At 37.9% G+C, this 27,860-nt stretch overlaps 1 protein-coding gene across 4 annotated transcripts in view; it reads left to right on the top strand.

Annotated features, from left to right (window-relative positions):
• The window catches only part of CASK (calcium/calmodulin dependent serine protein kinase), a 293,839-nt gene that overhangs the window by 139,565 nt on the left and 126,414 nt on the right, over positions 1-27,860 (top strand). For all 4 annotated transcript variants that reach the window (XM_070944234.1, XM_070944233.1, XM_070944232.1 and 1 more), the window contains exons 6-8: positions 1,015-1,117; positions 3,972-4,147; positions 27,413-27,535. In XM_070944234.1, the coding sequence (XP_070800335.1) occupies positions 1,015-1,117; positions 3,972-4,147; positions 27,413-27,535 (402 nt within the window). The remainder of the gene's footprint in view (positions 1-1,014; positions 1,118-3,971; positions 4,148-27,412; positions 27,536-27,860) is intronic.

The following is a 27,860-nucleotide window of genomic DNA, read 5'->3' as shown; positions in this document are numbered from 1 at the left end:
TTGGAATGTGCACATGAGCATTCATGATCTGTTCCACAAACAGCACTTTATCATGTCTTTGATCCTATAATTGAGCTTCTTCACCTTTTAACAATCATATGGCCAGCTGGATTTCTGTGTAAGTAAATCTGGTGATTTCTTGTATGCAACATTGTTTTAGGGGGTTTTTTGTTTGTTTTTTTGAAGATAGCGTTGGTTATGAAGAAATCATTGGAATGGCAGAAATTAATAAACTGCTGTCCTGCTTTAGTTCAGTTTTCTAAGCCATGCAATCAAACTACATTTTCCTCAAAATTTCCTATTTCTGTATTCCACTCTCCAGCCATAAGTATCTTGTTTGCATGTTCTGTTGGTTTCAAATTGGACTTGATATAAAATTCCTCAGCCTCTTCTTCATTGATGATTGGAGCATAAACCTGGATGATTGTCATATTAAAGGATTGTATGAAGGCTAAGTAATATTATGGAATCATTGATTGCATACTGTTCTTTCTCCACCCTTCCTATCTATAAAAACAACACCATTTGTTAATAGTTAATTTGTTATTTGCTATTAGTTAATTTGTGTTTCATATCCTGAGTAATATAGTATGATCCTCTGAGTGGAAAGTGTCCAATCCCAGTCCATCTCAATTTACTGATGCCTAAAATGTCAAGTTGTAATTTTGTTATCTTTTACTGCCTGTTTCAGTATTCACAGCTTTCCCATAATCATGTTTTTCATATTCCATATTACCACTGTAATTCTGTCTTCTTTGCAGCTTTGGATTTTTTTTTTCCTCCTGGGTAGTAAGAAACTGGTTATTGCAAAGGCTTTAATCTAGCCACATTCTAAATACCATTGGCACTCCAACATTTTTTTAGTTTCCTCACTAGCATATTGAGTGCCATCTGACTTGAGCCTATTTTAACTATGCATGATGCACCCTGTCCCCTGTCAATGACTATTGTACACATATATTCTGGTGCCATAATAAATTGATATCAATCATCAGGGTGATTTTATCATTTCAGCCACACTGTGTACTACTTGCTTCAAAGGAAAATTCAGCTCCTGTAAAACTTGGTGGTTTTGGTGTTGCTATTCAATTAGGAGAATCAGGACTTGTCGCCGGAGGTAAGTAATGACTATTTCATATCATGTTCAGTAAACATTTTTTTTAGTTTGGGTGAAATTTACCAAGGATGAACTTATAATGATATAAGAAAATAGCTGTTTATAAAAAACAAAACAGAACAGTCTAGTTGTGCAACTTGAATATTCTGCAAGTGATAATTAAGAAACAATTATCAAAAATTTGCAAAGTAAACCATGCTTAAGAATGAAAAATAAAATAAAATAATGTATTTATTAAATATATTTCATATTTTGTTTAAATGTGAGTTTCTTTAATTGAAGTCTTTGCTGCAACCTAGCACTGTCTATGCTAGCCTGATTAAGCAAAACTTTAGGGATTGCCTTTTTGAGAATGAACAAAACCAGTGTTTCACAGACAAATTAGCTCCTCTTAACTCAGGAATTATGCATGTACAGTGCATTCAGAAAGTATTCTGATCCCATTCACTTTTGTCAATTTTTTAATGCTGCAGCATGATTCTACAGTTGTTGAAAATCATTTTTTTCCATTAATCTACACTCCGTAATGACAAAGTGAAAACACAATTTTAGAAATGTCTGTAAATTTATTAAAAAGAAAAACTGAAATGTCATATTGGCATAAGTATTCAGACCCTTCACTCAATATTTTGTTGAAACACTTTTGCAGCAATTACAATAGCAATTACAGCAATTTAACAGCAATTTAGTCTTTTTGGACTCAAGCTCTCAAGCTCAGTTAGGTTGGATATTTCATTGATGGGTTGATATTGTGCAGGTGATGAGCCGTGCCTGGTTTCCTCCAGAATTTCCTCCAGAAATAATGTTTAGAATTGAGGCTAAACAGTTCAATCTTGGCTATCAGATAATCTTATTCCTCACAGTCTGAGAGTCCTTCGGGTGCTTTCTTGCAAACTTGAAGTGGGCTTTCATGTGTTTTTCACTGAGGAGAGGCTTCCGTCTAGCCACTCTGCCATAAAGTCCAGATCGGTGGAGGGCTGTAGCGATGGTTGTCCTTCAGGAACTCTGTCCCATCTCTGCACAGTATCTCTGGAGTTCAGTCAGAGTGACCATCGGGTTCTTGGCCCTTCTCCCCTGATTGCTGAGTTTGACTGGGCAACCAGATCTTGGAAGAGTCCTGGTTGTGCCAAACGTCTTCTATTCGAGAATTATGGAGGCCACTGTGCTCTTAGGAACCTTTAGTGCAACAGAAATTTTATTGTAGTCTTCCCCAGATCTTCTATAGAAAGGTGTGTGCCTTTCTAAATCATGTCCAATCAATTTAATTTACCACAGATGAACTCTGTATAGAAAAATGTCAGCAACGATCAAGAGAAATGGGGGCACCAGAGCTAAATTTCAAGTATTGTTGCAAAGGGTCTGAATACGTACAGCAATGTGATATTTCAGATTTTCCTTTTTTATAAATTTACAGACATTTCTAAACTTCTGTTTTTATTTTGTCATTATGGGATACATTATGAGTGTAAATGAATGGGGAAAAAGTAAATTTCAACAACTGTAGAATCAGGCTGCAGCATAACAAAGTTGACAAAAGTGAAGGGGGTCTGAATACTTAATGAATACAATGTCTCTGTGTGATTTCCATTTTGAGCTGGAAAATGATTATTTCAAATTTCAGATTGGGTGTCTCAACCCTAGCAGATTTTTTCTTAAGAACTAAGCTTGAAATAGTACAGTTCTGGTTTGGACAGTTCATGGAAGATCAAAGAGTCATTTCAAGCTTGTTCAACACAGAAAGTTTTCAACTTCTGTGTTCAACACAGAAAGGTTTTTTTATTAAAAATATTTTGCATATCTGTGATTTCTATGATCCAGTGATGACTTTCCTGGGAGGAAAGTCTCCATTTGCACTGTTGGGGATAGGGCTACTTTTGAAACTGGTCCTAAAGCTTTAATGGGTAAAGAATGTTATTTCCTCGTATTTGATCTCTACACTGAATTGATTCCGGGCTTGCATGTCAGGATTACCTAGTTTAAACACAAAGTACCAAAGTCATATGGTCACAATATGCTTTCTTCTTCTTCACATGTGTGCAGTCTATCTTTCTGTTTTACATATATGCATATAAATTAGTGAGGCTTTAAAATTGTTTCAGTATCAGCGCAGGAGAAGAATTTTTGAGAGGAAATTGCATCATCTAGAAGGAAAGGTTAGGACCTCTCCCCCTAAAAATTGCCTCAGTAGCCCAGATGTGGGACTCTGAAATGGCAGGTGGGTCCAGTCTCCATTCTCCAGTCACTACTATTACTATAAGAGAGGAATTAAGAAAGAGTATTTGGGCACTGATGTCTCAATTGTATAGTGTATTAACATATCACATTGGTGATATGCGGTGGCACAGTGATTAGAGTGCAATACTACAGGCTACTTCTGCTGACTGCTGGCTGCCTGCAATTTGGCAGTTTGAATCTCACTAGGCTCAAGGTTGACTCAGCCTTCCATCCTTCTGAGGTCAGTAAAATGAGGACCCAGATTGTTGGAGGTAATATGTTGACTCTGTAAACCGCTTAGAGAGAGCTGTAAAGCACCGTGAAGCGGTATATAAGTCTAAGTGCTATTGCTATTTTGGGTGGTCTCCCAAAATGAAGATGGTTATGTTTTCAGAGCCTTCCAGAAGCTGGCTGCTCTGGCTTTGGTGATTGATTGATTAGTGTGCAACCATGAGTATACTGCTATTGGATTTTGTAATGCTATATAATTGTTAATATCTGTACACTATCTAGAGGCCTGCTAGTATAGAGTTGGCAGATAAATCACGTAACTAAATAAAATATGATAAATACAATGTAAAATTTTGATTTGTATTCCTCTGCCATCTTTAAAAATAATACATTTTTTATTTTATTTTAGGACGTGTAGGAACTCCTCATTTTATGGCTCCAGAAGTAGTAAAAAGAGAGCCTTATGGAAAGCCTGTAGATGTGTGGGGCTGTGGAGTTATTCTTTTTATTCTGCTTAGTGGTTGTTTACCTTTTTATGGTACAAAAGAAAGATTGTTTGAAGGCATTATCAAAGGAAAATACAAGGTAAGTACTTACCTCAAGAAAAATGTTTTAGAAATTTTCATTTCAAAAACACATTTGCAAATGCTAATCCATTTTCATTAATTGTAGTTGCCACACAACTTTATATACAGGTACACAAAGCACTTAAAATACAAATACAATAATGGGTTTTACTATTAAGACATATTTTGACAAAACAGCAATAGAAAAATTCCATACAGTTAAAACAAAGCAAGGAAATAGACTATAGTACATAAAGCCAAAACTGGATTTGTTATAAAGTCTGTGGTAACATGGGAACAAAGTCAGTCATTTTCTGACATGTATTTGTATTTCCTTTCTGATTTTTATACAAAGCATTCTCTTTCAAATGTGATAAGCTAGTTGTCTTTGAAATACAAGTAGAAAGCATAAAGGTAATAGTTCTCTTTCCACATATGCCCTGCCCCCAAGTCTGGTAGTCAAATTATGGTGAATTGAGACCTGGTAGCATAATTTACATATTTTCCATTTTAGTTCCATTTTTAGATTTTCAAATGCCATTTTGGTGAGAAATAAATCTAATCTGCCGTTACATGTTACATATCAGAAGCTCAACTGAATATATTCTACAATTATATACTAATCCATGTTGTTGTTACTCAAATATGCAACAAACTTGTGTTTTTTCCCATGTTTGTACATTTCTAATAGGATTTTCAACACCCACTGCCTCTTGTTTTCTTTAATAGTATATTTTACCTCTTCGAGATAGACAGGTTGGGAAACAGAGTTTATAAGAAATACTGGAACTCTACTTTGTTAATGTAGACCAAGGGTGTCAAACTGAAGGCCCACGGGCCATATCTGGCCCACAAGGTGGTTAGATCTGGCCTGTGGGGCTGCCTGAGAAACAGCAAAGGACTGGCTCGCATGGCTTCGGCCTGGCCCAGGCCAACCGGGCACTGATCTGCAACCTGGTGGCAGCCATCCGAACCAGACCGCGGCCAGCCTTAGATCTGTGATCTGCCATCACTACCTGAAACACCAGGCCCACTCAACACGAAAGAGGCAAAGTGGCCAGTTAGAAAGGCCAAGTAGAGGTGGTAGAGCATGCCTAGGCCCAGCAGGTAAAAGACAGCCACCACGAGTGGGAAAAGCCAGATCCCCATCAACGTTATGGCCACCCAGGCCCAGCCGGGATCGCATGCCTCCCCCCGTCTGCTGGGCCTGGGCGGCCATGGCGGAGGTAAGGTGTATCGGGTGCATGGGGGAAACGCTCCACGCGCAAGCCAAGGGCAAGACCCGCGAGGGGGCCGAGAAGAAGATGACCAGCAGTGACCTCTCTAACTGCAAGCAAAAACAGACAGTGGGATGGAGTAAGTGTGTTCAGCGGTCTGCATCACATGCCTCCCTCCACCTGCTGCGATGCTACCGCCGCACCTGCTATTTGGACTGCCAGCCCGGTGGTAGCAGTGGGCTCCAGAGCTGCAGAGTGTGCCAGCTGAGGGGCCAGCAGGCTGCAGCTCCTGCCAGAAACCATTGGCCCCCGCACACAAAGGATGCAAGCGTGCACTGGCCAATGGTTTCTGGTAGCAGCTGCTCCATATCCTGCCTTGCCTCACCTCATCCCACATGATGAGCCTCCCGCCCACTGCCCCACATGACCTTTCTTGCCATAATTGTTAAGTGAATCATTACAGTTGATAAATTAGTAACCCAGTTGTTAAATGAACCTGGCTTTCTCATTGACTTTGCTTATCAAAAGGTCACAAAAAGGAATCACGTGACCTTGGGAAACATCCACAGTCATAAATATGAGTCAGTTGCCAAGCATCTGAATTTTGATCACATGATCATGGGGATGCTGCAAAGGTCTAACTTTGAAAAACTTTGAACTTTCATAAGCCACATTTTTCAGTGCTGTTGTAACTTTGAATGGTCACTAAACAAACTGTTGTAAGTTAAGGACTACCTCTAATTGTGAATGAAAGTTCTCCTCCCTGACCTTTTATAGTGTTCAGTAATAACTTTTTTTAACTTTCAATTATATACCTGTCATATTTACTTCACTCTTCAAAACATAGGCATATGTATTCCATTTTCTTGTTGTTGTTAGTTGCGAAGTCATGTCTGACCCATCGCGACCCCATGGACAACTTTCCTCCAGACCTTCCTGTCCTCTACATCCCCCGGAGACCATTGAAGCTCACGCCGACTGCTTCAGTGATTCCATCCAGCCACCTCATTCTCTGCCGTCCCCTTCTTCTTTTGCCCTCAATTGTTCCCAGCATTAGGCTCTTCTCCAGTGAGTCTTTCCTTCTCATTAAGTGGCCAAAGTATTTCAGTTTCATCTTCTGGATCTGGCCTTCTAAAGAGCAGTCAGGGTTGATCTTCTCTAGGACTGACCGGTTTGATCGCCTTGCAGTCCAAGGGACTTTCAGGAGTCTTCTCTAGCACCATAGTTCAAAGGCCTCAATTCTTTGACTCTCAGCCTTCCTTATGGTCCAACTTTCACAGCCATATATTGCAACTGGGAAAACCATAGCCTTGACTATATTCACTTTTGTTGGTGGGTGATATCTCTGCATTTTAGTATGCTGTCTAACTTTGTCATAGCTTTCCTCCCCAGGAGCAAGCATCTTTTAATTTCTTTCTAGTCCTCAACAACAACAACAATTTATTATTACATTCTTAGACCAGAGACCAGAACAAATAAAAGCACTCAGTATAGATACATTTAAAAATTCTACTATACAATAATAAATAACAACTAAAATCTATAATAAAATCCAGTGTCAGTTATACATGGTCTGACGATACGATAGTTGTAATCCCTAAACTGTGTGGCCCATTGTAGGTTCAATGCTAAAAGAGAAATGACTAAGCAGTGCAAAGGGTTTGCCACAATTGTTATACAACATCGCTATGGTGTAGAAGACATGTGTTTCTGACGAATCCCCAGTGCTGCTGCGCAGAATCTAGCCACCTGCACTGTAGTTATGGACTGTTCATCCTTAAGCAGCCACTGAAGATAGATAGTGTCGGAATGGCCAGTATACCTAGCAGTTATTGGAAGAATATATTTTTTCCTAATCTCCATATAAAAGGAACATTTAAGGAGCATGTGACCCACAGTCTCCACCTCTCCTCAGCCACAGGGACAGAGTCTTTCCATGAATGGTATCCTTTTATACTTGCCATACAGGACGGCCAATGGAAGCGCATGGCACCATGCGAGTGCAAATGCTTTCCGATGGGTTGCTGACTCCAACTGACTAAGATAGTTGGCAAGAGCAACAACACATCTAATGGTATCTGGAGCCAGAAACGGCAGAGCTTTCCCTAAGTCCGCCTGCCTCTCGATATCCTCCACCCTTTGTTGCAAAGTTTGTCTTGCTAAATCATACTCCATCTTGAGTATTAAAGATGGAGAGAAGCCTAGTTTGGCAAGGTTGGACTCTTGATCCATGATGAAGAGAATTTGTCTTGAGGATTAATGGAGCAAGACCTTGTAGAAAGAAGTTAAGCTTTAGCCAGAGATTTAAGGACGCTATACTGATTCTTGCTTCGACTTTTGTCAATCCTGTCTCCAGGTGCAGAAGTGCATTTGAGACACAACATGGCATCTGGAGAATTGATCTAATGAATTTGGATTGAACTATTTCTAATGATGAAAAAAAAGAAGCTGACGGTCGAAGCAAGGTCCCATAAAGAAGCTGTGCTAGCGACTTAGCCAGAAACAGCTTAATTGCAGCAGGGACATAATATCCTCCCTTTGTGTGGAAAAATTTAAGAATGGTGCTCGCTGATCTTTGACCCAAGGCAGCTGCATATTCTCCATGTGCTTTTCTTGAACCATTGGCCTGAATGACGACCCCCAGGTATTTGAAGGTGGTTACCTGCTCTATTTTGTGGCCATTTAAATACCATAAATAAAGTTTTGGCCTTTTTGCAAAGGCCATTATCTTTGTTTTCTCATAATTTATGTCCAGTTTATTGTAATTACAGTACTGGAGAAGGGCTCTCAAGGCTCTTTTAAGGCCTACTGGTGTCCTAGAGAGGATCATAGTGTCATCTGCATAGAGCACGTGTCAGGCTCCAAGTAATGCACCCATCACAAATTGAACTCCAAGGCATTGCTTCAACCCCAATCAAATTCAGGCTTGACAGCAGGAGGGCAATGCTTCAGTTACCTATTTTTGGGGGGGCGAGGAGTGATTTGGTTTATTTTACCATGTCGTTTATGTAAAAGGGTAAGAGTAAGAGACACAAGGAAACAATACCAATTTTTGACAAAACAACTAAGCATGAAGTAAACTTCGGATGGTGATACCCAAGGGAATATTGGTGACCTGGATGGAAAAAAGACACAGACTGGATACAATTAACAAAGGAGAGCAATTCTATGACCAGTATTTTGCATCATATGAGGAAAAAAGGAGAAGAGAGAAATAGATGATAAAAAACAAGAGGAACTGTTAGGAGAGGGAAGCACACAAGAGGAAATTGAAACAGAGCAAAAAAAAGAAGAGAACGAGAAGGAGCAAGAGCAAAAGAACAGAGAGAAATAAGAACAACTAGAACAACAAAACCAATCTACAAGTAAATAATGGAAGAAGAAACAAAATTACTAACAATTAATATAAATGGACTGAATTCACCTATAAAAGGAAATTTTTCTAATTTTTAAATAAATTAGAAAAATTAAGGTTAGATTTGATCTGCCTTCAAGAGGTCCACATTAAAAAAAAAATACAGTAAATTATTGGAATATCTCAAAATTGGGAAATTATACTTCTCATTAGCACAGCAAAAGAAAAGGGGTGTGGCTTTATATATAAAAGAAACAAATGCTAGATAAATTTTCTCAGATGAAGATGGGAGAATATTGATGGTGGAGGTAACAATGAATCATAAGCAGATACTATTGATAGCAATATATGCAGTGGTGAAATTGAGCTGGTTCTATCCAGCTCGGGTGAACTGGTAGCACCAGCAGTGGGAGGCTCCGCCCACCCGCCCGGGACGTCATCATGTCCCATTTTTGGCCCTATGCACATGCGCAGAAGGTCCTACGCATGCACAGAGGTGTCGCACAAGCAGTAGCAAACCAGTAGCGAAGGTAAGTAAATTTCACCCCTGGATATATGCACCAAACAATAAACAAGAGTTTTATGGAAAACTCCATAAGAAAATTACAGAATTGGAATATGAAAATATTTGTGTGGTTGGAGATTTCAATGTAATTGTAGATGCAGAACTTGATTATAAGAGTAATAAAATAGGTTAAAAAGCTAGGAATATACTCCCTAAAACCTTCTTTAAAATGATGGAAGAACTAGACATTCAAGATGTATGGAGAGAAACACACCCCAAGAAAAATAAATACTCATTTTACTCAAATAGACATAAATCTTGGTCAAGAATAAATATGAATGGATGTCATCAGAATTGGAAGCATGTGTGGAAGAGTTAGAAATAGAACCAAATGTCTGGGCATATCACAATCCAGTAAAAGTTATATGGAAAGGACAAAAGACAAAATTGAGATGGACATTGAACCAAGCAATATTGCAAGACAAGGAATTTATTCAAACTATGGAAAAAGAACTGCGCTTTTTTTTTTTTAAGAGAACAAGAGACCTCCCTGCAAATTGTATGGGATACCGCTAAAGCGTATATTCGGGGATTAGTCATAACTTACATGGGAAAGAAAAACAATAAGAAGAAACAAAATAAAAAGATATTAGAAGAAGAACTAAAGATTAGAATTAGAATTACAGAAAGAACCACAAAAAAAGAATTTGAAAAATCAAATGGACTTAATAAAACATAAATTGAATTTATTGGAAAAAGAAGAACTGGCACAAAAAATTAAAAGTGTGAAACAGAACTTTTTTGAAAATGCAAATAAACCAGGAAGATGGTTGGCATGTAAACTGAAAAAAGAGAAATAAAAAACCCCTGATACATCGACTAATAGATGAGAAAACGACTCTTTATTACCAAAATGAGGATAAAAAAATAATAATTCAAGAGTATTATGAAAAACTGTATGACCAGGAGGAAAATTGAATAAAACAATATCTGGAACAATCTGAACTTCCTAAAGTACCCAAAACAGTTAAGGCTATGTTGAATGAACGAATAACTATTATGGAATTGACAAAAACGATTAAGAGACAAAAGAATAATAAAACACCAGGGCCAGATGGGTTACCAACAGAATTTTATAAACATTTACAAGATACATTAGGTCCAGTTATGTTGGAAGTTTATAATGAAGTTCTGCTAGAAGCGAAAATACCAAATTCATGGATGGAAGCAAATATTACTCTTATACCAAAAGATGATTCAGATTTAATGCAGATAAAGAATCATAGGCCAATATCCTTATTGAATGCGGACTTTAAAATATATCCTTCAATAATAGCAGAGAGATTAAAAAGGGTTTTGAATGAATTTATACATGTAGATCAGAATGAATTTTTGCCAAAGAGACAGATTAGAAACAATATGAGAATGACTTTAAACACATTGGAGTATTATGAAACATATCCTGGAAAACAAATGGTGTTGATCTTTCTAGATGCACAGAAGGCATTTGATAACATTAATTGGCAATTTATGTTATTACAATTAAAATTCATGGATTTGGGGGAGAGATTTCTTAATATGATCAAAGCAATATATCACAAACAATCAGCTAAGGTGATGGTAAATGGGGGACATGACAGAGAATTTTGATATAAAAAAAGGCACAAGACAGGGATGTCCACTGTCCCCTTTACTATTTATACTGACCTTGGAAGTGCTAACTAGAAATATTAGACAAGACAAAGAAATAGAAGGTATGGAATTAAAAAAAGAGAAATGTAAATTACAGGCGTTTGTGGACGATTTGGTTTTTATATTAGAATATCCACTAGAAACTGGACCTAAGTTAATTTAAAAAGTAGAAGAATACAGTATGGTGAAGTCGCAGGACTGAAAATAAAGAAAAGACAAAAAAGCTAGTTAAAAATCTTACAGATACACAGAAAAGAGAGCTAATGGAAAAAATTGACATACAGATAGTTAAGAAAGTAAAGTAAAGTACTTAGGGATACAACTAACAGCTAAGAGCCTGGTGGTGCAGTGGACTAAACTACTGTTAAAGTAGTATTTAGCTGCCAGCTGCCTGCAATTACTGCGAGTTCAATTCTCACCAGGCTCAAGGTTGACTCAGCCTTCCATCCTTCCGAGGAAGGTAAAATGAGGACCCGGTTTGTGGGGGCAATAAGCTGACTTTGTATAAAATAGAACACCGCTTGGGGGGGCCAAAAGCCCTACTAAGCAGGTATATACAAAAGTATGAAGGCTATTGCTTAAAAGCATTGTAAGCTGCCCTGAGTCTCCGGAGAAGGGCGGCATATAAATCAAACTAATAAATAATAAATAAATAAATAAACAGCAAAATGTGCAACATTTGAAGAGGATAATTATATGAAACTGATGCAACAAATCAAATCAGATTTGGAGAAATGGAAAAACTTGAAATTGTTGTTGATAGGAAAAATAGCTACTATAAAAATGAATATTTTACCAAGCCTATTATACTTATTTCAAACAATTCCAATAAAGCTGGGGGGGGGGGGATATTTTGAAGAATTAAATAAAACAAAACAATACATTTGGCTAGGGAAAAATGTAAGAATAAGCCTGAAAATGTTGCAAGATTCCAAAAAAAGAGGGGGCTTTGGGTTGCCAGATTGGGAATTGTATTATCAGGCCTCAATACTTATATGGGTGAAAGAATGGATTAATTTGTGGCATAAAAGACTATTAACTTTAGAGGGACACAACCTTCAATTAGGTTGGCATGCTTCCTTATGGTATGGGGAAAATAAGATACATAGCTATTTTCAAAGACATTATATTAGAAATGCACTAATATCAGTATGGGAAAAAATTAAGGAACAACATTATTTGAAAATACCAGTCTGGCTTTCCAAACCAATATACAAGTCCCAGCACCCCCAATATCATGTTGCTAAATTTAATCAATGTACCGTATTTTTCAGACTATAAGATGCACCTACCTTTTGGGGGGGAGGAAAACAAGAAAAAAAATCTGCCTTTGCCCATTCGTCAATGCCTGTTTGCTGCAGCCTGTTTGCCACCACCGTGGCCCGTTCGCTGCCACCGCAGCCCATTTGGCATAGCCCATTTGCCGCAGCCCGTTCACCACAGCCTGTTTGCTGCCACCGCGGCCCATTCGCCACCAGCGATCCCCACCACCTGGAACTGGCTGAAAATGCAACGCACAGAGGCTGAAAACAACCAAAGGGTGGGGGCAGGTGGGGGGGGGCTTTAGCAACATTTGGTGTAGTGTATAAGACGTACTGCAATTTTCACTCACTTTTAGGGGATGAAGTGTGTCTTATACTCCTAAAAGTATGGTAACTTTTTTAAAAAGGTGCAAATGGGGTTCTTGTTATGTCCCAAAGTCACAATTTGCAGAGGCAACTTCAGCCCTTTGGGGAGAGATTTGAGAAGATGGGAATGAGAGAAGGTAACTGCTCCTGTGTCCACCCTTTAAATCCCCAAACAATATCAAATAAGACAAAAACTATGACTTTTCATCTCCATGAACTGCCAGAGGACTGGAAAAGAGCTGATGTACTTCCCATCTTCAAAAAAGGAAAAAAAAATAGATCCAGGAAACTACAGACCTATCAGCCTGACCTCAATACCAGGGAAGATTTTGGAAAAGTAAATCAAGCAACGAATCAGCGAACACCTAGACGCAAACAAAGTAATAACCAAAAGCCAACATGGGTTTGTTAAAAAACGATCATGCCAGACTAATCTTATTGCATTCTTTGACAAAGTGGCAAAATTAGTGGACCAGAGGAATACAGTCGATATAATTTACTTGGACTTCAGTAAGGCATTTGATAAAGTAGACCATAACCTACTACTAGATAAAGTAGGAAAATATGGGTTAGATAGCATCACCACCAGATAGATTCATAACTGCCTGACCAACTGCATTCAATGGGACTGCATCTACATGGAGGAAAGTATGCAGTGGAGTACCCCAAGCCCTGTTTTAGGCCCAGTACTCTTCAACATCTTCATCAATGACTTGGAAAAGGGGATAGATGGGGAACTCATCAAATTTGCAAGCTGGCAGGAATAGAAAATAGGCTTAAGATACAGAAGAATCTTGACAGACTTGAACATTGGGTGCTATCTAATGAAATGAAATTCAATGGTGAAAAAAGTAAGGTTCTACATTTAGGCAAGAAAAACAAAATACACAGGTACAGTATATGTGGTACCTTGCTCAATAGTAGTAACTGTGAGAGGGATCTTGGAGTCCTAGTGGACAACCATTTAAATATGAGCCAGCAGCGTGCAGCAGCTGCCAAAAAAGCCAACACAGTTCTAGGCTGAATAAACAGAGGGATAGAATCAAGATCACATGAAGTGTTAATACCATTTTATAATGCCTTGGTAAGGCCACACTTGGAATGCTGCATTCAGTTTTGGTCGCCACGATGTAAAAAAAGATGTGGAGACTCTAGAAAGAGTGCACAGAAGAGCAACAAAGGTGATTAGGGGACTGGAGGCTAAAACATATGAAGAACAGTTGCAGGAATTGGGTATGTCTAGTGTCAAGGTTCCAACGAACACCCCCAACGAAATAAAACTCTGAGGCCTGAGGTTCCTCAAAGTTCCAATTTGTTAGAGGTGTCATGTTGGCACACCTGGGAAAACCCGAATCTGATAGCTTCCAGGTTTTCACACCCAGCTAGCAGTTCACAGCCCTGCCCCACACCCACAAGTTCATCACATTGTCCAATCAACTCTTCACACTCCACCGGATACAATCTTCAGGCAGTTTCCATCAGACGCAGGCAAAGGTCCTTGAATACGGAATGTTGTTATGACTAACTTTCTACCGCTCCAACCCCCTCCCAACTTTCCCAGCTAAAATATGTGGCCGTTAAGAAGCAAAAAAGAAAATTGTCTTCCAAAACTGACAGGCTTCAGGAACTCCCTCCAGAACTTAGTGGTCAACTGAACTCCTCGATCGGAGATCATCGTCATGGAACTCCATGCAGCCAGTAGATCTGTTTGACAAACATCTTGGCTAATCTCTTAGCCGAGGCAAGTCCAGAACAAGGGATAAAATGGGCCTGTTTGGAGAATAGGTCTATCACAGTCCATATTACAGTATTTCTGCCACTTTCCGGGAGCTCTACTATAAAGTCCATAGCTATTTCTTCCCATGGGTGGCTGGGCTCAGCTACCTCTTGAAGCAAACCCCGGTCTTGTCTTATTGCTGGCACATATGGCACAACTTTTTACATAGTCCTCACATCAGCTTTCATCTTTGGCCACCAAAACTGCCGTCTAATCAGATGAAGGGTCTTTAGAAATCCAAAATGACCAGCCAATCGAGAATCATGGCTACACTGGAGCACCAGGAGTCTCATGCTGTTGGGGATGTAAATTTTCGAACCTTTCCAAGCTAGTCCATCACGGGTCGTCAAAGTGTCTCGATTGTTGGCTAGCCATGGATCAGTAGATAGTGCTGCCTTCAAGTCGGCAATTAGCTTCCCATCAAGGGATCAGTCCACCTGCTGGCCTGTCTCCAGATAGTGACTTGCGCCACACTCTGCATGTCCAGGATGATGGCATGGATGACATCCTCCCTCTGGCTGTCATATTGGGGTCTCCTTGAGAGAGCATCTGCAAGCAGGTTCTTTCCCCCTGGGATGTATTTCAGCTTGAAAACAAACTACTTGAAGTACTGCGCCCAGCGGACCTGTTTGGGGGAGAGCCTTCGTGGGGTCTTTAAGGCTTCGAGGTTTTTATGGTCTGACCATACCTCAAAGGGGATCTTGGTTCCCTCTAGGAAGTGCCACCATGATAGAAGAGCCCAATGAACAGCAAAGGCTTCCTTCTCCCATACTGCCCATCTCTGCTCGGTGTCCATGAGTTTTTTGGACACATATGCGCAAGGAAGCAGCTGTCCCTGGGGGTCTTCCTGGAGGAGCACTGCTGCCACTGCAACGTTGCTGGCATCAGCCTGGACAATGAACTACCTATTTGGGTCCGGGTGCTGAAGGATGGGCTTCTCTGCAAACAGCCGTTTCAAGCTTTCAAACACTTTTTGACAGCTTAGCGTCCAGGCTAACGGCTGCGTTGGCCACGGCTTTGTGGGGGAGGGTCCTGTCTTTAGCAGTTTGGTAAGCAGCAGAGCCACTTCCGCGAAGGCTGGGATGAATTGCTGGTAGAAGTTAGCAAATACCAGGAAACTTTGCAGCTGTTTCCTGGTGTGAGGGGGCTGCCAGTCAAGTATGGCTCGCACTTTCCAAGGATCCGTCTCTGTGCCTTCGTTTGACACTCAGTAGCCCAGGTAGTCCAGAGAAGTCTTGTGAAACTCACATTTGGACAGCTTCGCATAAAGTTTTGCAGCTAACAGTTTTTTTAGTACTTGTCGGACTAGTTTCACATGTTCTTCTAATGTCTCACTGAATATGAGAATGTCATCCAAGTAGACTAGAAACCCCTTGTATAAATGTTCATGCAGCACTTCGTTAATCAATTGCATGAATACAGCAGGGGCTTCTTGGAGACCAAAGGGCATGACTTTGAATTGGAAGCTACCTAATGGGCAATTGAAAGCAGTCTTCCACTCATCCTCTTCCTTTATGTGCACCCTGTAGTAGGCGTCTCTCAAGTCAAGTTTAATAAACGCTTTGCCTTTTGAAAGGTAGTTCAGTAGGTCTTTCATGAGGGGAAGCGGGTAGGTGTTTTCCACGCATACCTCATTTATTCGACGAAAATCCACGTAGAGCCTCATTTCCCCCCCCCAATCTTTCTTTTCCTTAAACAGCACCGGGGTGGCTACTCTGGATTTTGCAGGTTGGATGAACCCTCGGGCTAGGTTAATATCAATGTACTCCCTCAGCTCAGCCATCTCTTTTGGGGTCATTGAGTACATCTTTGTTTAGAGAGTTTGGCCGTGGGCTCGATCTCAATTGCACAATCAGGTTGGCGATGAGGGGGAAGGATGTTGCATTCCTCCTCACTGAATGCTTCAGCCAGGTCCCTGTATTCCTTGGGGACCTGGGGAGTCCCAGGTAGGACTTCGATGGCCGTTGTGGCCACCTCTCATTGGTGGGGCCCCTGAGGGCTCGACTCAGTGGGTTCAGCTTCAGGAGGGATGGGTGGCAAGGGCCCCACCCCTATCATGACTTTTTGGTAGCCATCCTCCCATTTGATTGTAGGGGCCCATTTGTCTAGCCAGGCGAGTCCCAGGATGACTGACTCTGCCATTTTGGGGGCTACTATGAATCAAATGAGTTCTGTGTGGATCCCTAGTTCCAATCTGACAAGCTCAGTGACCCGTGTAGCAGGGGTGCCACCTATTAAGGTCCCGTCTACTTGCTGAAAGCATATGGGGCGGCTTAAGAGGTGTGTCTTTATGCCTAGCTACTCAACAATGGGGAAGCTAATTAAGCAATGGATGCAGCCAGTGTCTGTTATTGCTGCTACCTCTCCATGCACCCTTGTCTCTGGCACTGTCAGCTTGACTTTGATCACAAAGGGGTAGATGGTCCCACTTACCATTGGGTCATCTTCGCCGCTGCTACTACTGGCTGGCCTAGGCGGCAGGTCTTTCCTCACAGTCTCTTCGCTCTCTCCAGGGGTAAGGGAAGTCTCGACTGTCTGCCGGGAAATTCTGCTGGCATCTGGGGGCTTTTGTGGGTCCCATCTGCCTTGGGCTGGCGTGGCAGGGTGCGGTTGTGGAACCGGCGCAGGTGCCAGACACTCAGCAGCTCAATGACCCACTTGTCTGCAATGGTAGCATTTGATTACCCCTGTAGATTGAGCAGGAGGGGTTTCAGTAGGGTTTGTCAGAGGATATCTAGCCAAAGTTCTCCCTGGGGGTCTAAGCTGAGGGGTTGTGGCGTGGGTGAACTTCTCTATCAAGAGCTATTGACATAGTATACCAGTCTTGCAGTCGCTCTGGCACCCTTCCCCCTCCTGGATTCCACAGGCGGTTCTGACTTCTTTAAAATAATACAGAAGTATTCTATCCGGCCAATGTCCAAGGTTCCCCGCGACCCGTCTAAAGTCCCATACCAAGTCCTTTATGGGTCGATTTCCATGACTAATCACCTTTATCTTGGCTTCACTCGCGTTGATTTGGTCTCGATCTTCGAATCTGGCCCGGAGCAGATCAACAAAACCTTCAGCATCATTTAATTCAGCAACCCCCTCATTATGCAACTGGGCTATCCAGTCAGCAGCATCTCCCTCATTCATCCTCTCTGCAATCACAGATACTAAGTCGCGATCTGTTTTGTATTGCTTTCCATACTGATCTATATGAGACCATACTTGGCTGAGGAAATAGGCCAGTTTGGTAGGTTTACCGTCAAATGTCGCTCTAAACCATGGTGGCGGGGCCCTCACTGGCGGAATTGCCACAGCGATTGGAGGAGGAGCAGGGACCTGTTGGGGTGCGGCGGCAGGTGGCAGGGTGAATGCCAGTGGCTGAACTGGAACCTGCAGTGGCAGCGCTGCTGGCTACTGGATCAGACCCCATGGCAGTGCTGGGATCATTGGGGCAAATTGGGCCCATGGTGATCCCGTAAGAGGGGGAGCAGAATTGCCAGACTGGGGGGATAAATTCTGCAGGGGGTAGCATGAAGGCAGGTTGACGAGGGCTGGATACAGGACAACATCCAGGCGATCGTTCTTTCGATCCCATCTCTGGAGATGGATCAGGCTGGCAACTTTTCCCAGAATCCATCTCCCTGGACCGAACGCCTAGGCTTTGCATCACCACTGCAGCTTCAAGGGCTCATACCACGCCTTCAGAAGGAGAATACCAGGTCTCGATAAACCTTCTGGTATGTGCTCCCATGGTTCCCTCTGCAATCTCCTCTCTCCCATCTTCGCTGAGTCTTCGCACCACCCAAGCTTTAGGTTGGTGCTGGGGCTCAGCACCCCATTCAGCCTCCTTTCGGGGTGCTGCTTAGTTATTTAGGAGATTCAGGTTAATGTCAGGGTTCCAAGGAACACCCCCAACGAAATAAAACTCTGAGGCCTGAGGTTCCTCAGAGTTCCAATTTATTAGAGGTGTCATGTTGGCACATCTGGGAAAACCCGAATCTGAAAGCTTCCAGGTTTTCACCCAGCTAGCAGTTTACAGCCCTGCCCCACACCCACAAGTTCATCACATTGTCCAATCAACTCTTCACACTCCACTGGATACAATCTTCAGGCAGTGTCCATCAGACTCAGGCAAAAGTCCTTGAATACGGAATGTTGTTATGACTAACTTTCTACCGCTCCAACAACAACCCCCTCCCAACTTTCTCAGCTAAAATATGTGGCAGTTAAGAAGCAAAAAAGAAAATTGTCTTCCAAAACTGTCATCTAGTTTAATGAAAAGAAGGACTAGGGGAGACATTATAGCAGTGTTCCAATATCTCAGGGGCTGCTACAAAGATTAGAATTAGAATTAGAATTAGAATTAGAATTAGAATTAGAATTAGAATTAGAATTAGAATTAGAATTAGAATAGAATAGAATAGAATAGAATAGAATAGAATAGAATAGAATAGAATAGAATAGAATAGAATAGAATAGAATTCTTTATTGGCCAAGTGTGATTGGACACACAAGGAATTTGTCTTAGGTGTATATGCATATATAATATATATTGTATGTATGTATGTATGTATGTATGTATGTATGTATGTATGTATGTATGTATATGTATATATAAGAAGAGGGAGTCAAGCTATTCTCCAAGCACCTGAGGGTAGGACAAAAAACAATGGCTGGAACTAATCAAAAAGAGAAGCAACTTAGAACTAAGGAGAAATTTCCTGACAGTTACAAACATGGAAGAAGAAATAAAATTAACATTACTTACTGTATTTTTCGGAGTATAAGATGCACCAGAGTATAAGACGCACCTACCTTTTTGGGGTTTTTTTTTAAAGTTTTTTTTTATTTTTTAGACAAACACACATACAAACATACAATGTATTTTCTTTGAACAGAGTATTTGGCCGGTTCACAAATTTAAACAGTGTTTAGTCATTTCAATTAAATTTACAATTTGTATATTTCCTTTTTGCCATATTTATTCCTCATCTATTTTTTTAAAAAGCCAATATTACCCTTCATCCCTAATCTTAATCAAATTCAATTTTTCCCTTCTATATTATACCCTTTCCCATTGTCATCTATTTTTATATCCATCCTCACATTGATTAATTATGTAATATTACAATTGTTTAATACAAATTCAACATTTTAATATAAATCAATTAGTTATATAACTATCTTTTTTGTATATTAATCAATATGAACATGAATATTCCAATTATTTCCATGCAATCCAATTTCTTATAAATCAATCAATTATATTTACCAATAATAATAAACCAAATAATTTCCCCTCTTATGTTACTCATTTTCACATCTTAAACTCTCCCAATAACCCACATAGTTTTGCCCATATAATCCTCCAAATCACAACTTAATCGTTTCTACTTTCATCACAATATATAATTAAAAATATTTCAATCATTGCAATTTCCCTAATTAAATTTAAAAATGTTCTAGCTGTTATCCAAGCTATAATTTAATCTTTTTTTACTTTCACCACCATATACCATTAAAGGTATTTCAATTGTTACAGTTTATACTTACTCATATTTCTAAAAACAATAAAAAATAAAAACTTATCATTGTCTAGATTTCAAAAATACAAAGACAAATATTCCAATTATTATTCATTTCATTTTTACAATCATGATTTCTCATTTATTTCTTACTATTATTCATATTTCAATTCTAAATATGTATAACATTTTTCTCTTTCATTTCTTTTTCTCCCTTCCCATTTTTATTTTTGCCTTTTTCTTTCTCCTTTTTTTCTTTTGTGTTTTAAATCTTGAACTCTCCTCTTTTGCCCTAAATTTCCCATTGTTTGTACCTACCTTTTTTGGTGAGGAAAAAGAAGAAAAAGAAATTCCCTCTGCCTCTGCCTAATTTTGCCTCGTTACAGCAAACAGTCTGCTTTACTTTCAGTTTCGTTTTCAGCATAGCTTGATTAGCACAAGGGAAAAAAAAATCTGCTGCAGCAATTTACCTCTTTGCAGCAACAGCCCTGTGCAAAACAGCTGAGAGCAAATCAGTTGAGAGTCGGGAGGCCAATCTAATCAACTTGTGCTAATTAATCTATGCTGAAGCTGAAAGGAGCTGTTTTTTCTTGCTGTTTGCTTGCAAGGAGGTAACTGCTGTGAGGCACAGGCCAAATGGTGCGGGCCAGTGGGTGGCCAGGGCTACATTCGGTGTATAAGACGCACTAAATTTTCACCTCCTTTTAGAGAGTAAAAAGGTGCGTCTTATACTCCAAAAAATACAATAATATAAATGGACTGAATTCGGCAATAAAAAGGAAAACGTTTAATAAATTGGAAAAATTAAAATAATATAATTTGTTTACAGGAAGTTCATATCAAAAAACAACATAAAATTTTGTTGGAATATCCTAAAATGGGGAAATTGTATGCCTCGCTTACACATCAAAGTAAGAGAGGCGTTGTATTGTATATTAAGGAGGCAATAAAGGCTAAACAAATTTTCACGGATGAGGAAGGGAGGATATTAATGGTGGAGGTAATGATGAACTATAAACAAATACTCTTAGTGGTGATATACGCACCAAATGATAACCAAGAAGACTTCTATGGTAAATTACACAGGAAAATAATAAAATTGGAGTATGAAAACATGTATAGTAGGCGATTTCAATGCAATTGTGGATGTAGATTTGGACTACAAAACTAAAAAGATAAATAAAAAAGTTAGGAAAACACTTCCAAAATCCTTTTTCAAAATGGTGGAAGAATTAGGCATTAAAGATGCTTGGCAAGGAAGATTTCCGGAGAAAAGTCAATATACATTTTACTCAAATAGACGTATGTCTTGATCCAGAATTGATGTGATGTGGAGGTCAGATGATTTACTATCTAATATACAAGAAATAAATATTGGAACAAGCATATGGGTGGATGATAATCTGATGGAAATTATATGGAAGGGACAAAAAAAGAAATTAAGGTGGACATTGAATCAAACAATTCTAAATGAAAAAGAATTTTTACAATATATGGAAAAGGAGTTGGTTTTCTTTTTTTAAAGAGAATAGAAAAGAAGAAACTTCACTAAAAAATGTATGGGACATAGCCAAAGCATATATCAGGACTGGCAATAACATATGTGGGAAAGAAAAATAAAAAGAAAAGACAAGTTCAAAAAAAACTAGAGGAGGAGTACAAGAAGTTAGAAATGGAATTGCAAAAAGATCCACAAAAAACAATGTAAGAAATCAAATGGATTTGAAAAAACATAAACTGAATTTAATAGAAAAAGAGGATTTAGCCCAAAAAACGCAAATAAACCAGGAAGATGGTTGGCATATAGATTGAAAAAAGATAAGGAAAAAAACTAATCTATCAATTAATAGACAATGAAGGGACAATATGTTACCGAAATGATGAGAAAAAGAAAATGATTCATGCTTACTATGAAAAATTATATAAACAAGAGACAATGCCTGAAGAAAAAATAAAACAATATTTAGAAAAAGCTGAATTACCTATTAGAGCAGAAACATTTAAAAAGGCACTAGAAGAAAGGATAACACTGATGGAATTGACAGAAGCAATTAAAAGACAAAAGAATGGCAAAACATCAGGCCCAGATGGATTACCAGCAGAGTTATATAAAAAGTTGCAAGAAGTTATAAGTAATACAATGCTGGAAGTATTTAATGAACTATCGTTAGAGGCGAAAATGCCAGCTTCATGGATGGAGGCATATATTACTCTCATCCCGAAAGAAGACTCAGATCTGCAACAGATAAAAAATTACAGACCGATTTCTCTATTAAATGCGGACTATAAGATATTTACCTCAATAATGGTAGAAAGATTCAAGAGATTTCTAAATGAATTTATACATGCAGATCAAAATGGTTTCTTATCTAAGAGACAGATCAGAGATAATATGAGAATAATTTTGAATACATTGGAATATTATGAAGCACATCCAGAGAAACAAATGGCATTAATATTCCTTGATGCACAGAAGGTGTTTGATAATGTGAATTGACAATTCATGTTGATGCAATTAAAAGTTATGGACTTTGGGGAGAGATTTACTAACATGATCAAGAGGATATATTATAAACAATTGGCAAAGGTGATGGTAAACGAAGATATGACGAAAAAGGTTAATATTATGAAAGGTACAAGGCAGGGATGTCCTCTATCTCCACTATTATTTGTATTGACGCTGGAAGTATTAAACAGAAATATAAGACAGGATAAAGAGATAAAAGGTATGGAAATTAAAAAGAAGGAATATAAATTACAGGCATTTGCAGATGATTTGGTGTTTATTTTAGAAGATCCACAAGAAACAGGGCTAAAATTATTAGAAAGAATAGAAGAATATGATGAGGTGGCAGGATTGAAAATTAATAAAGAGAAAACTAAGATATTAGTGAAAAATGTTACAGAGAAGCAGAAAAGGGAGTTACCGAAGAAGTTAGATATTCAGATCACAAAGCAAGTAAATGATAAATGTTATGATAAAGGAAGATAATTATTATAAACTGATAAAACAAATTGAGACAGACTTGGAGAGATGGAAAAACTTGCAATTATTTTTTTTATTTAGAAAGTTTTTTTATTTTATAAACAAACAAACAATACATAATCAATCATTCAGTATATCTTCTAAATACATCTTTTGTGTCTTCTTTTTACTCCTCCAGTATTTATCATATCTTAATATTATCATTTCCTTTATTATGACATTTCCCCCACATTTCTTACTTCTCTATTAATACATTTATCTATCTTTTAATTTTATTAAAAATTAGACAACAATTTTATCCCCACACAACCTTCAACCCCCCCCTCCCCACACACCCCCGACTTCCCAGAGCAAAAACAGGGTATAACATTAAACAAGCATAAGCTAAAATATACTAACTTACCAGAAGATTCAAAACTCCCTCACACTCTTTAACTCCTCTTTTAAAAATTATTCATCAGCCTCCCCTTTATAAATTGTCTTATCACATTTCACATTTGTTACTAAAATCCTTTCCATACCTTCTTTTTCAGCATTACTCGCTAATAAATTTCTAAATTAAACATTTATCCTCTTTAGTCATTCATAAACCACTTGCCAATTTCTGTTTATTCAACATTACTCCTTTGTAAAATTCTAAATTAAACATTTTAAAACTCTCTTTAAAGAATGTCTTTTTAGAGAAAAAAAAATATTATTTTAGGTTAAACATTTTAAAATCTCTTAATACCTCAATAAGACATTCTTCAAAATATAAGTTTCAAAGCTTTTTTTTAAAAAAAGGCTATCCATTCAATTTTAAGTTAACCATTTTAATACTTCAGTAAGTTTTAAAAAGCTATCCAATTTTAATTAAACCTTTTTACTTCAATAAAACATTCTTCAGAATATAACCTTAAAGATACTATTAATCCATTAAGTTAAATTATTTCTAACTCTTGAGTTCATTCTTCAAAATATAAATTTCAAAACTTTCAGGAAGCTATCAATTAACTTTAAAGTTAACCATTTTAATACCTCGATAACTTTTAAAAAGCTAGCCATTTTTAGTTAAACATTTTTTACTTAAACTTAAAAAATACTAATTTCAGTAAGCTTTCCAGATTTATTACTAAAATCGTCCCCAAAAGAAATTAATCTTCCCTTCTTCCTTTCTTTCTATATTTTTTCCAGGCCTTCTTCTTCAATACTACTTTCTTCTTCAGCATTGCTCCTCCCCCTGCTTTTATTTTCGAAAATTTTTGAATATGGATTTGAGGCTGATGTATCTTTAGAATTCGTTCTCTTCTTAGAATTATTTTCTTTGATTTGGAACCTCCATTTCGACTCTTCCTGCTTGTATAATCAGTCACTTCATTCCTTAAAGATTGATTCTGTCTGTAAAGCCAAGGATTGTCACGGTAAAATTTATCAGTCTGCAGGAAAGAGTCTATTTGCTGCTTTTCAATTAATTGCATAGAAGCCTCTACCAAAACCTCTGTTTCCAGTGTGCTAACTTCCATCTTAATCCTGACAGCCTCTTTTTCCTCCTCCAAAGTCACATTAGCTTGGTTAATTTCTTCCTCTTTTCCAGCCAGCAAATCATTGTTATTCTCCAGATTTTGATTTTGAACAGTCCTTTTAACTGATTCTAATATAACAGAAGTATGAAAATTTAAGAGTTCTTGTAAAATCTTTACAGTCATAACTTGTGAATTTGCTGGCTCATATAATAATGATCCTCCATCCTTGATGTCAGCCATATTTCAATTTTCACTTTAAATTTATTCAGCTATCAGGTCAATAAGTCCAATTATTTTCCACACAATTTAGAAGTATAAATTAGTTGAGGTCAATACCATAGTCTTTTCCATTCCACTACCACTTTAAATCTTTTTCTTGGTGTGTAATCCAGTAGCTTTAACAATGTTGCTAACGTTAGCAATCATTTTCACTGATAATAAGTTTCGTTTTCACGCCCTCAGGCGCCATCTTTTTTTTTTTTTTCTTTTAAATGGAGTTAAAGTTCAGTACTTGCATTTTTTGTTCTTCTGATTTTGCTCTGCCAGCATCCAGGGTCGAAGTTTCTTATAATCCTTAGAATTGCATTGCTGGTGTGGTTGCAACCCCTTGTTCTGCATAAAGCAAACTCGTCCCGGATCCGGAGCACTGAAGGGCTTTCAGGGAGCTCTCACCCTGCAAACCCCAGGCTTAAAAAAAAAACTGGGGGTCTAGGGGAGCTCTACCCAGACCCTTCTGCTCTTCTCTCCCCCTTTTTCCCTGGGGGAGAGTTTCGAGCCGCTAGACAGCTGATCTTCGCTGTTCTAGTGGCAAACGGAATCGCGGGGCTGGAGCTCCTAAAGGAGCGTCCATCGGGGATCGCGGAGCCCAAAAAACTTGCAATTATTGTTAACAGGAAGAATAGCAACAGTCAAGATGAACATATTACCAAGGTTATTGTTTTTATTCCAAACAATTCTGATAAAATTGGAGAAAAAATATTTTGAAAATTTGAACAAAATAATAGTGAAATTTGTATGGCAGGGGAAGAAGGCGTGAATCAACTTAAAACTGTTACAAGATGCGAGAACCAGAGGAGGGTTTGGACTATCAAATTCGGCATTATACTACCAGGCAGCAGTGTTAACATGGATGAAAGAATGGGTTGAGAAATACAAGACTATTGACATTGGAGGGACATGACTTGCAATTGGGTTGGCACGTCTTTTTGTGGTATGGGAAAAATAAGATACATGGTTACTTTCAAAGACATTATATAAGAAATGTTTTATTATTAGTATGGGAGAAAATTAGAGAACAACACTATTTGAAGATACTAGTTTGGCTTTCGACAGTGGAAGCACTCATACATCCAAATATTATTAATATGGGAAATATAGTTAGATATAAAGATATTTTCTCAGAAAAGGGGAAACTTAAAACGAAACTAGATTTGGAAAAACGGGATCAATATGGTGTGGTATACACAACTGTAAATACAATCTAGATATGAAAAAGATGCAAAGTTATATGGTTTTTATATGGAAATGACAGAATTAAACAAGATATTAACAGGAACAGATGAGAGAGTGATAAGAAAATTGTATAGTTACTTATTGAGTATTAAACTAGAAGAAGAACAAGCTAAAGAAACAATGATAGCATGGGCTAAAAATTTTGGATATACGATAGAGTTAGATAAATGGCAGCAACTATGGGATAGAAATTACAAGTTTCAACTGCATACAAAGAGAATCTGTATGATGTTTTATAAATGGCATCTGTCACCTGAAATGCTTGGAAAAATGTTTAAAGATAAATCATCTAAATGTTGGAAAAGCCATCAGACACCAGGATCGTATTATCATATGTGGTGGACGTGTGTAGAAGCAAAAAAATATTGGGCAAGAATTCGTATGTGGTTGGAGAAGGTGACGCAGCAGCATATTGATTTAAAACCTGAGATATTCCTGCTGGGGATTTTACCAGAAAATTATAGTAAAGAAAATATATATTTGATTATTCATGTAATAACTGCAGCTAGAATTGTATTTGCACAGAATTGGAAAGGTGAAGAGATTCCTACAGATGAAAATGTGATTAAGAAAATATTGGAATGTGCAGAAATTAATAGATTAACACTTGCAATTAAAGGAAAGGAAGAATCTGATTATTATAATACATGAGATTTATTTTATCAATGGTCAGAGAATAAATATGAAAGTAAGGTATAATAAAGTTAAGTAAGTTAAAAAGAAAACATTACAATAATAGAAATGTTCAGTATTAAGTATTAGTATTAAAATAAGAGTACATATAGACAGTGAATATGGTGGTAAGATTTAACTGTTATGACACAGACAATTTGTACCCAGACAACACACTGTTTAATGAATGGTGGAATGTTTGTATTAAAACATTTTTTTTTAAAAGAACAATTAATCAGTGGAACAACTTGCTTCCAGAAGTTGTGAATGCTCCAACACTGGAAGTTTTTAAGAAAATGTTGGATAACCATTTGTCTGAAGTGGTGTAGGGTTTCCTGCCTAAGCAGGGGTTGGACTAGAAGATCTCCAAGGTCCCTTCCAACTCTATTATTCTATTCTATTCTATATACGTATGCATATTTCACTTTCTATAAAGAAATTGTAAACCATTTTTGCAAATCCAGCAAATTTTGACAATTAATTACTTGCTAACCTTTTGTATTAGTTTAATTTCATCTAAAATATATAAGCTTAGTAAATGATCCTAATTCAGTAATATGGATTATATATCTCTGGTGGAAATCAGGAAATAGTTGTGCTCATAAACCTGGTATATCAAGTAATTATACTATTTTATTACATCCTGATTAATGTTCTAATCAGACATTGCAGTGATTCTTGTTCTGTTTAAAATATGTGTCTATTTGATCTACAAGTAAATTATTATTTTAAATGACACTTATTTAACTTCTGGAGTTTTAACTTCAACATATTGTTGCTACAAAACGTACAAACATGAAATACCTGGTGTAGTTTTTCTTTGTTTATAACATTGTGAAAATAATTTGCCTACAATAAAAACTTGTGCAAAAATCTCACCATTGTGCCTAGTTTTAAATTCCTTTTTCCCCCCCCCCACACTTAGATGAATCCCAGACAGTGGAGCCATATATCTGAAAGTGCCAAAGATCTAGTTCGGCGCATGCTTATGCTTGACCCAGCTGAGAGAATAACTGTTTATGAGGCACTTAATCATCCTTGGCTGAAGGTATGGAAAACAAAATCTTAAAAGATCCAATTTATTTATTTACTAACATAAATTACATTCTTATAGATCCATTGATAATTTATACAATAATTTATTGCACTTATTCTATAAGAATCCATTTTTCTGGGTAACTTATAAGAATACACAAATACAATTCTAAATTCACTTAAAATTTTAAAACGATATTAAAACTAAAACGTTTAAAGTGTTAAAATTTGAGTTAAAAAGTACATTTTAAGACCCTCCTAAACTCTACTAAGACACCAGATGGAGTATGCCACAAAAAAATGGCATTTGCTATTGATATTAAACATATTTGTGGCAA

This window comes from Pituophis catenifer, unplaced genomic scaffold (assembly GCF_029215685.1).
Source record: "Pituophis catenifer annectens isolate HBS135680 unplaced genomic scaffold, rPitCat1.0.hap2 SCAF_4, whole genome shotgun sequence".
In the NCBI taxonomy this organism is placed as follows: domain Eukaryota; kingdom Metazoa; phylum Chordata; class Lepidosauria; order Squamata; family Colubridae; genus Pituophis; species Pituophis catenifer.
The sequence above is the reverse complement of the archived record's forward strand: the minus strand, read 5'-3'. Positions and strand labels throughout refer to the sequence as shown.